The following is a 10,487-nucleotide window of genomic DNA, read 5'->3' as shown; positions in this document are numbered from 1 at the left end:
TGCCCGCCCGGCAGCGTCACGGCCCTGGCGAGCACGTCCAGGGCTATTTTTAGGCGGAGGCGAGCGCTAGCTAGCAAGAGGCTGGCTGCGGGGGTGCCAGGGCAGCGCGGGTGCTCCAGGCTGCCGGCGGGGTGGGGGCTACCTCTTTTCACAGACACCCTCCTCCACCCGGGCCTGGGCCCAGACCCCGCCCCCTGAGCTAGAAAGACCCTCCTGGAGCTTTCTCTGGGTGGTTTCACCAGGGAAGGTTCTAAAGGTTGGGAGTCTGGGAAGGGAGGGCAGCCCTGTCCCTTCCTAGGGTCCCTAGCCTTGAGAGTGGAAGAAAGGGTCACCCTCCTAGTTAGAAGGCATAAAGAGACGGGGGAATCACTTAGACATATGGAGGAGGCTGGCAGGAAGATCATGCTATTTAATTCTCTCAGTGACCCAGCAAGGAATGCAGTGCTATGTCTCCTTTGCACAGATGAGAACACTGAGGTGCAGAGATGGTAAGTGGTTTATCCAAGGTCATACAGTTTACACAGTTCAATCCTGCCCTTTTCATGAATGGAGAAACTGAGGCCCAGAGTAGGCTAATAATTTGTCCAAGGTCATCCAGCAAATCAGTGGTCAAAACAGTCCTAGAAAACATGTGGAGATGTGGTTCAGTGACAGAGTTTTTGCCTAGCACGTGAGGCCCTCCCTGTACTGCAAAAAAAGAAAACATGGCTTTCCTCCCAATTCAGCTCTTTCTTCTTCCTACTAAGCCCCTCAATGTTTTAAACCATCAAGATGGAAATAAAGATGCCCTGGGATGCTGGGCCAGGGGTTCCAAGATGGAAACCCCACCTCACTGGAGACAGTGAAGACCACGCAGTCTAGCTTTCTGCATACCCAGTGCCTGCCACCAGCAGGCAGCTGGCCTGGACCCCTCCTCCCAGCCTGTTTGCAGCACTGCTGAACACAGCAGCTTTTTTGGGTGGCTGAGTCTCTGACAGCATGCTCACAGCCTAGGGGATGGGAACAGCTGTGTCCCCACTGTAGCCTCTACCCTCCTCTGTGCCTACTCTTGAGGGCCTGGACCAGCAACACCATTGGCCTGGGGTAGAGGATGCCTAGGAAACCACTGGCAGTGCCAGCCACCATCTGGCTTAGCAGGCTCTGACCTACACATGCCCTTCATCCCCCCCTCAGCCTGAGCTTCACCTGTGTGAGGTAATGATTACCTGGACTCAAGGGAGTGGCAGTAAGGGGTGAGTGTCTTAGAGCCAGAGATGGGGAGGGCTAAAAGGGCAGAGAGGGTGAATACTAGACCTAGAGGAAGACACAGGGTAAGCCCTCCATGCAACCCACCCATCTAGGTAGCCCTCTTTGTGGCCCCTACACCTTCTTCACCCCCAGCCACCCAGTGCCTGGGCCAGCTGGGAGACCTGCTGAGGAGTACAAGAAAGGCAGTGTGCACGTCCAGCCTTGGCCTTCCCGTGCTTTGCAAGTTGTTCCTACCTTAGCCTCAGAGACAGCACCAAGAAGGAGGCCCAAACCTCCTTATCCCCCTTACCTGTGTGCTAGCTCCTGGCCTGACAGCTGTAGCTATACTCAGTGCCTCTGCAGATCCCACTCTGAAAGACACCCTCCCACACAGGAGACTGCAGAGCTGAAATCAAAGGCAGCACTAAGATTTGGGAAATGCAAAGGTTCTGGGGAGTTAATGGCTCCTCTGGGCCTCAGTTTCCTCATCAAGAAAATGAGGGGTTGAAGCCAGACACAGTGGTGCACACCTGTAATCCCAGTGACTCAAGCTGAAGTAGAAGAATCACAAGTTTGAGACCAGCTTCAGCAATTAGCAAGACTTTGTCCCAAAAATATTAAGAATAAAAAGGGCTGGGGATGTGGTTCAGTAATAGAGTCCCTAGGTTCAATCTCCAGGACTGAAAAAAAAAAAAAAAAAAGAGGTTGGGCTTGCTCAGGGAGTTTTTACCTGGGAGTAAAAGGTGTACAAAATTATATGATGACAGTGGTTATGTTCTTGAGAGAAAGCATACCATCTGGGAATCAGGAAGCTTGGCATTAAACCCAGAGCCTTGCACATGCTAGGCAAACACTCCACCACTGAGCTACATCCCCAGCACTTTTAAATTTTTATTTATTTATTTTTTTGTGGTGCTGGGGATTGAACTTAGGGCCTTGTGCATGTGAGGCAAGCACTTTACCAACTGAGCTATATGCCCAGCCACACTTTTTTATTTATTAATTTGTGAGACAGGGTCTCACTGAGTTGCCTAGAATTTTGCTAAATTGCTGAGGCTGACCTCAAATTTATAATCCTTCTTCCTCACCCTCCTGATATGCTGGGATTATAGGCATGAACCATTGTATTCTGCTGTTAGGACACATGTTAAACTTTTTTTTTTTTGTACCAGGTGTTGATCCCAGGGACATTTAACCACTGAGCCACATCCCCAGCCCATTTATTTTTATTTTGAGACAGGGTCTCACTAAATTGCTTAGGGCCTTGCTAATTTGCTGAGGCTGGTTTTGAACTCGTGATCCTCCTGCCTCAACCTTTCAAGTTGCTGCGATTGTGGGCATGTGCCACCAAGCCCAGCTTAAAACTGGATTTTTCACAAGGCTCCAGGATCTAGAAGAGATGGTTATTGCAAGGGTTCTTTTCACTTGAGGTTTCCTGGGAATGGGACACTCTCAGTGAGTGTCCTGGTAAGGGTTTGGAAAATCATGGTAGAAAGAGATAACATCCAGGTCTGGGGTGAGGTTCAGAAAGAAGTGAGGTGGGACTGGAGGTATAGCTCAATGGTAGAGCACTTTCCTAGCATACAAGAAAAGAAAAAAGTGACAAGACTCCAGGTTCCCCAAGAGGTAGGCTCCTCTACCCAATCAGTCCCTTCCCCCTCCACCTTCCAAAATGCCCAACCACATAATCAACCAAAAACCCCAGAGAGAGCCCTCAGCCTACACCCACAGCCTCCTTCGAGGGAACAGCACCATCTCCTGGTCCAGGGAGGAACGAGTTCCTGTTCTATGAGGGTCCTGAGCCTGGGTTACATCATTCTCTTCCTGGGGTCTTGTTCTCTACTATTGAAGAAGAGTTGGGTTGGAGTGGTTTCCAACACCCTTCCCCTCCAGTCCAGGCCTTGCAAGGAGATGTCCTCACACCAAGCTGGGAACTTGGCCAAGACCCTTCCCTTTCTAGGCCTCAGTGTCTCCCCTTAGAATAGCAAAGGCTTACTTAGATCAAGTGCCCAGGGATAAAGCAAACAGGCTGCTACAGTGAACATAGGAGTCCAGAAATCAGTGCTCAAGGTTCAGATGCACATGGATTGAGGTTGGGGGTAGGTCTGGGCATTTCTGAATTCCACCTTGCCCTGAAATGAATGAGAGCACTGGAGACAGAACTAAAATACCCTGCCTTTCCCATTAGGTGTTGCTCTTTCCCATCTGTACCATACATCCCGGGATGTGAAGGGTAATGCCCCTAAGTGTTAGCCCAAGACAAAAGATCCTCAGGAGGTGGGGGGAGGTAGGTAACCAGTAATAGTAAGGAGATGGCCCCCTTGCCTAACTTTCTTTCCCAGTCTGTTTCTCCAACCCAGAGCTCTTAACTGAGCTGAATAACCCCAGCCCCAACCCTGTATTTAACTGGCTGCCTGACTCCTTCCACTGGACATCTGCCAAAACCTCAATAAATCCAAATTCTTCTAGCCACTCTACCCACCCCAATTGGTTTATTCCTCTCATAATTCAAGGTTTGGAGGCTCATAAAGCTTGAGGTATGGGGATGAAGATTCTCTCAGCCCCCAGCATCAGTGTCTACCAGATGCCTCTTATTTCAGGTTGTATAATCTCATCATTTCACCTCTTTTATTAAATAGAGATGGTGATAACCTGACTTCACAATGTTGTGTAGAGACTCAATGTAAATCAATGTAAAGTGCCTAACAGTACCTGGCTCACAGATTCTTCATTGAAAAATGTATTGATGGGCTGGGGTTGTGGCTCAGCAGTACAGGACTCGCCTAGCACATGAGGCCCTGGGTTGGATCCTCTGCACCATATAAAAATAAATAAATAAAACAAAAAGTTTAAAAAGAAAAAAAAAAAAAAGAAAAATGTATTGGAGGTTATTAGGACGAGTTAAGTGGGAAAATGTAATCCTCTTCCTATTAGGAGAAGGTACAAATTCATTAAGCAAATTAAGCAACTCACAAACTTTGGCTTTTGTACTGTGCCTCTATTTCAATTTCTGCTCGGCGAGGAGTCTTTGTGCCCTATGGTGGGTATAAACCAAGACAGAAAGGCAAGAAAAGTCTTAGTAATTGACTTAGTAATTGGGTTCCTTGTATACGGTAGCTTCCATTATACCTCTATGTACTGCTTAGGTAGCTCCACTTGAAAAAAGGGTCTGGTAGCTTCTGGGATGGTGGCAGTTTAGCCCAGTTTTCTGAGTAGATTTCAAGTGTTTATCTCAGGGCACAGTTAAGAAGCTTAACACACTATTTCAGTTGTAGATGGACACAATACTTTTTACTTATTTTTTATGTGGTGCTGAGGATTGAACCCAGTGCCACACATGTGAGACTGTTCTAACTCTGAGCTACAACCCCAAACCCCAGCCCCACACTAATATTTTCTACTGCTTTTTAAAAAAATGTGACCCCTTGGCTAGGAACTGGGGTCTACACCTTCAGTCTCACCTACTTAAGGAGGATCACCTGAGGATTGCCTAGGTTTCTTTTGGTACCAGGTATTGAACCCAGGAGCAATTAATACGCCAAGTCCCCTCCTCACCCCTTTTATTTTGATGCAGGGTATCACTAAGTTGCTTAGAGATTTGCTAAATCACTGAGGCTCCTGCTTTAGCCTCCCAAGTTGCTGAGACTAACAGGCATGTGCCATGATGACTAGCTAATAGGCAGTTTTAGTTTTGTTCTTTTGGTTTGGTGTATTGAACCCAAGGCCACTTAACCATATTCCCAGCCCCATTTTTTGCCTTTGAGACAAGGTCTTGCTAAGTAGGGCCTCACTAAGTTGCTTCAGTCTCCTGAATTAAAGGGTAGTTTTGAAACTTTCTTGAAACCACATCCCATTAAACAACTCTTTCATGGATGGAGGGGCAGTAAGTTTGACTTGAGGAAAGGCCTTAGTAGAAGGAAAGTAAGAAAGAGAATAGCCCTTGGATAGGGCCTGCATCCCAGGCTCTACTGTGGACCTAAATTGTGAAGATTCACTAAGCAGATAAAAACTTCACAGAAAGCAGAGGCAACAGATAAAGCTTGTTTTTATTTCAAAGACTGTTCACCAAGGCCACTATGTACAGACGCAAGAGGGGAGCTTTATTTCTTGGTCTCTTCCTCCTTGGACAGAGTCTTGATGATCTCCTCCTTCTTGGCCTGGAGGCGCTCCTCACGGCGCTTGCGAGCCTCCTTGGTCTTAGACCTGCGGGCTTCAGCCTGGTCACTAGTAAGGGAAAAGAAAAGATGTTTCAGCTTTGGATAAGACTAGATGCTGGGGAGACAGAAGCACTCAAGACTTTTAAACCCTCTGGATTAGTCAGCCTGAGGAATGAGTTGCTGGGGGCCCCAAGAACTCTTGCTTCAATAAACCTACCATCCCCAACTATCATGGGCAGATGGTATGGGCACGTACAGGATGAGGAGCCCACACCTCTAAGGCAACAGCTGTATTCCTGACAGATTGCATGTGAGTTAAGATTCAGGCATCAGCACATTTTATCTCAGAAAAATCCTTATAATGAATGTCAAAAAAATCTGTACCTACAATACTAGGGGCAATTATTCTTTTTGGTACTGAGGGAGCTTTAATACTGAGCTACATCCCCAGCCCTCTTTGTTTTTAATTTTGAGACACAGCCTTGTTAAGTTGCCAAGGCTGGCTTTGAACTTGTGATCCTCCTGAGTCACTGAAATTACAGGTGTGTGCCACTACACTCAGCTTAAAGTCAATTTTTTTTGGGGGGGGGGGTAACCGGGGATTGAACCCAGGGGAACTTAACCACTGAACCACATCCAAAACCTCTTATATTTGAGACAGGGTCTCACTGAGTTGCTAAGTGCCTCGCTAATCTTCTGAGGCTAACTTTGAACTTGTGATCCTCCTGCCTCAATCTCCCAAGTTGCTTGGATTACATGTGTATACTACCGTGCATGACTTGGGTCAATTCTTTAAGAAACTTACGCCAGGAGCTTCTTGCGGGCCTTATCTGCCTTCAGCTTATGGATGTGTTCCATGAGGATCCGCTTGTTTTTGAACACATTCCCCTTTACCTTCAGGTAGAGGCTGTGATACCTGCAGGGTTAAAGAGCAGAGGATCTGGTCAGTATGGGTTCAGAGATTGGTCCCTATAAGCTTGTAGAATTCCTTTCCTCTTTCCTATTGTTGCAGGAACTACTTTCCCCAACCAATATTTTTTGTGTAGTCCCTAGACAGAAGAAGCTTGTCTGGACAATAAATCCAATCCTTGGTCTATTCTGATGGCATATGGGATAACAAAGAAAAACACTAGGGGAAAACTTGCTATTAGACCCCCCTCCTACTTTGTGAGAGCTCTGCCTTTCTTCTTCTCACTAGGATAAATCCTACTCTTTGAAACAGAACTCTGTGCAAAGAATAAACCATTGAAACGGCAAATGGGCTTTAGGCCAAACAGGGGAGCTCACATGTGGCGGTCAATCTTCTTAGATTCACGGTATCTCCTCAGTAGCCTACGCAGAATCCGCATCCTCCTCATCCAGGTCACCTTCTCCGGCATTCGAGCATTAGCTGTACCCTTTCGCTTACCTATGGGTAAGAGGAGTTAGGAATTAGACATCATTGAGGCCCATTGTAGCTCAACATATTTCAAGGTACTTTTGAAAGCCAGTTGATGGGGACTTACCTCAATTCACACTCAAATAACCTAGGGGCTCATGCATCCTGTGCCTGCACTCTACCACTAAGCTACACCTCTAACCCGATCATGTACTTAAAAAAAAAAAAAAAAAAAGGAATGTACTGGGGATTAATACAGGGGTTGCTTAACCACTAAGCCATATCCCCAACCCCTTTTATTTTGAGGCAGCCTTGCTAAGTTGCAGAAGCTAGCCTTGGAACTTGCAACCTTCCTGTCCCAGCTTCTTGAGTAGCTGAGGATTACAGGCATGCATCACCACACCTGACTTATTTACTCATTTTCTTAAAAAAAAAAAAAAAAAAAAGGAAATGCAAACAGGTAAATTACTACCCACTCCATGCAGAAGATGATATGAAAGGGCATGTACTGAGGTAGTATGTTATGCTTAAGTGGCTTTCCTCTCCTTAAATTATCCTGACACTAAGCTGGACACAATGGCACACACCTGTAATCCCAGAGGCTCAGAAAGCTGAGGCAGAAGGATCATAAGTTCAAAGCCAGAGGCTGGGGACATAGCTCAGTTGACAGAATGCTTGCCTCGCATGCACAAGGCCCTGGGTTCAATCCCCAGCATCGCAAAAAACAAAATAAAACAAAACAAAAAAACCAAACAAGTTCAAAGCCAGACCAGCAACTTATGGAGGCCCTAAGCAATTTAATGAGACCCTGTCTTTATTTTTTTTTTTTAAAGAGAGAGTGAGAGAGGAGAGAGAGAATTTTTAATATTTATTTTTTAGTTCTCGGCGGACACAACATCTTTGTTGGTATGTGGTGCTGAGGATTGAACCCGGGCCGCACGCATGCCAGGCAAGCTTGCTACCGCTTGAGCCACACCCCCAGCCCGAGACCCTGTCTTTAAATAAAATATAAAAAAAGGACTGGGGATGTGGCTTAGTGGTCAATGGGTTCAATTCCTAGTACAAACAACCAACCCAGCAAACAAATACCAAATAAACAAAACATCCTGACACTAGAAATGATTTTATGATTTCCAAATACCCACAAGAATCTTTGGCATAGACTAAGGACTCAGTCAACATGGTATTCTTTCTATCAAGAATACCACTAACTCCAACACTAGTGTCAACTTGAAAAGGGAAGACAGTGCTTACCTATGCCCATATGCCTGCCCTTCCGGCGAGCCAAAGTATTTTTCCGGCATCGAGCCCGGGAATGGACAGTCACTGGTTTTCGGATGATCAGCCCATCTTTGATCAGCTTCCGGATCTGCTGACCTGGGAAAGCATAAAGCACCTGGTTAGTGGGGGTGTGGGGATGGCAGTGGAGGGAGGACACTACTCAGATTGCTGGCTCAGTCATTTCAAAATGGTGGAAATACTGGGACATCATTTTTTTTTTTTTTGGCAGTACTGGGGATTGAATCCAAGGTCTCATGCATGCTAGGCTACCACTGTGCCTTACATCCCAGTTTTTTAGTTTTTTTTGGGGGGGAGGGGTACCAAGGATTGAACCCAGAATATACAGTAAATAATTATCAGGGATTAAACTCACTTAACCACATCCCCAGCACCCCCCTCAACATTTTTAAGAGCCTGGCTAACTTGTTGGGGCTGCCCTCAAACCTCCGATCCTCCTGCCTCAGCCTCTTAAGTCACAGGCATTACAGGTGTGTGCCACTGCACCAAGAATTTCTTACTCTTTAAAAACATTTCTACCTTTTAAATGTTCCACAGCAAACTAAAACATCTTACCACTGAGCCACAACCCCAGCCCTGTATGTGTACTTCTTTTTATCATCTCTCTAATCTTCAATGCCAGTATTAGAGTACTACTGCTTCCTTTTCAGAAACCTACAGGTATATAAAACAGACTATCCACTTCAATAATAGTTTATTAACATAACATTAGATGATTCCACTAACTTCCTTCAGGTTCAGGCAAATGGCATTAAGGGGACCCTCTGTTATCTCCACATTTTTTTTAAGTTGCAGTTGGACATAATACCTTTATTTATTTTTATGTGGAGCTGAGGATCAAACCCAGTGCCTCGCACATACTAGGCGAGCGCTTTACCACTGAGCCACAACTCCAGCCCTCCACATTTTTGAATCCTCCATTTTACAGGTCCCCTGGATCATGAGCTTTCCTAGGTCTATAAAGGGTTAACATTCATCTGATGCAGGACAAGAGAAAGGGGTGGAAAAGGGAAAGAGATCCCAAGTACTCACGAGAGTTGGCATTGGCGATTTCATTGGTCTCATTGGGGTCCAACCAGACCTTCTTTTTGCCACAGCGGAGGACACTGGAGGCAAGCCTCTTCTGAAGCCTGAGCATACTAGAACATATAATAAACCATTATCAGGCTATGGTAGCCATTCCTAAGCAAAAATGAGAATTCCAAGACCTGCCCTCCAAGGTTTTTTAACATCATAAAATACAACATATAAGAAAGTAAACAATACTATTAAGGGCAAACACAACCCAAACCTTCAAGACTCTGCCCCCACATATGCTCCAAATAAAATTCTTCACCTAATCAAGATCTGTGTTAAAGCCCTGCAGGGTTCAAGTGGCCACCCCGGGAGAAAATTTAAGTCCAACTTAACCTCTCTTTGCCTCAGTTTTCCCTGCAACTGTAAACGACCAACCTGGGATGAAGTTGGAGCTTATGGCTTTCTAGTATTTATGTGTAAAAAGTGTCTGAAGTGGGCTGGGGTGATGGCTCAGTGGTAGAGCACTTGCCTAGCACGTGTGAAGCACTGGGTTCGATTCTCAGCACCACATTAAAAAAAAAACAACAAATAAATAAAATGATTTTAAAAAAGTATTTGGGGCTGGGGTTGTGGCTCAGTGGTAGAGCGCTTGCCTAGCACGTGTGAGGCACTGGATTCTCGGCACTGCATATAAACAAATGAATAAAGTAAAGGTCCATAAACATCTAAAAAAAAAAAGTCAAATTAAGTATCTTAAGTATCTGGGGCCAAGTGGACATGTCTGTGACGCAGACTGCGTATCTAGGAATGGTGACATACGCCTTTGCTTTCTGTGCTCATTCCCTATATTTTTTCAGTTAATAAGCTCATTCAACCACCCTCAGAGGTTTCTCTTGAAGCGGCCAACTGGGCGAGAAGCATCGCCTCACTCCGAGGAGTGGGAGGCCTAGGGCTTGCCCAAGGCTTGTCCCACGTCACGTGGTGGCAGGGATCTGCCGGTGCGCCCAGCAACGGGGGTCACTGCCTAGGTACCTCGGCTGCCCTAGCCATATCCGTGTAAGTTGCCACACACTTGGGGTCTAGCGCCGGAGGGACAGCCCTTTCCCGGTCTCTTCCCAAGACGCTCCCCCACCCCCATCCTCTAGGGACCGCGGCCTAGTGCGCTCCGATCCACCCCTAGCTCCAGGATCTGTAGCTTCAGAGCTGCCTCCATCTCCTCTTCCCCACCTGGGGCCGCAGTACCGAGCACCAGGGACCGGAGTCAAACCAAATCAGCCCAAATCCAAGACCTACGCGCCCTCACCTCATGGCTGCGGCCGCAGCAGCGAAAGGAAAGAACTCGCCCAGGCCTGGTTTATCCCATTATCTGTGCAGGGGAGAGCCCAAACCCCACTCCATTTTTGTTCGCA

At 46.5% G+C, this 10,487-nt stretch overlaps 1 protein-coding gene across 2 annotated transcripts; it reads right to left on the bottom strand.

Moving 5' to 3' along the window:
- Positions 1–5,255: 5,255 nt before the first annotated feature.
- Rpl19 (ribosomal protein L19) lies at positions 5,256–10,487 on the bottom strand. 2 transcript variants are annotated; one of them, XM_026386926.2, is made up of 6 exons: positions 10,382–10,487; positions 9,094–9,200; positions 8,017–8,139; positions 6,672–6,792; positions 6,190–6,300; positions 5,256–5,451 (listed from the first exon to the last, which is right to left on the bottom strand). In XM_026386926.2, the coding sequence occupies exons 1-6, from the start codon at positions 10,384–10,386 to the stop codon at positions 5,328–5,330; spliced, it is 591 nt and encodes a 196-aa protein (XP_026242711.1). In that variant the 5' UTR covers positions 10,387–10,487; the 3' UTR covers positions 5,256–5,327. The 2 variants fall into 2 exon arrangements, with proteins under 2 accessions (XP_026242711.1, XP_026242712.1); XM_026386927.2 differs by having other exon boundaries at positions 10,306–10,395.

This window comes from Urocitellus parryii, chromosome 7 (assembly GCF_045843805.1).
Source record: "Urocitellus parryii isolate mUroPar1 chromosome 7, mUroPar1.hap1, whole genome shotgun sequence".
Lineage (NCBI taxonomy): Eukaryota > Metazoa > Chordata > Mammalia > Rodentia > Sciuridae > Urocitellus > Urocitellus parryii.
This window is presented reverse-complemented; position numbering and strand designations above follow the sequence as displayed.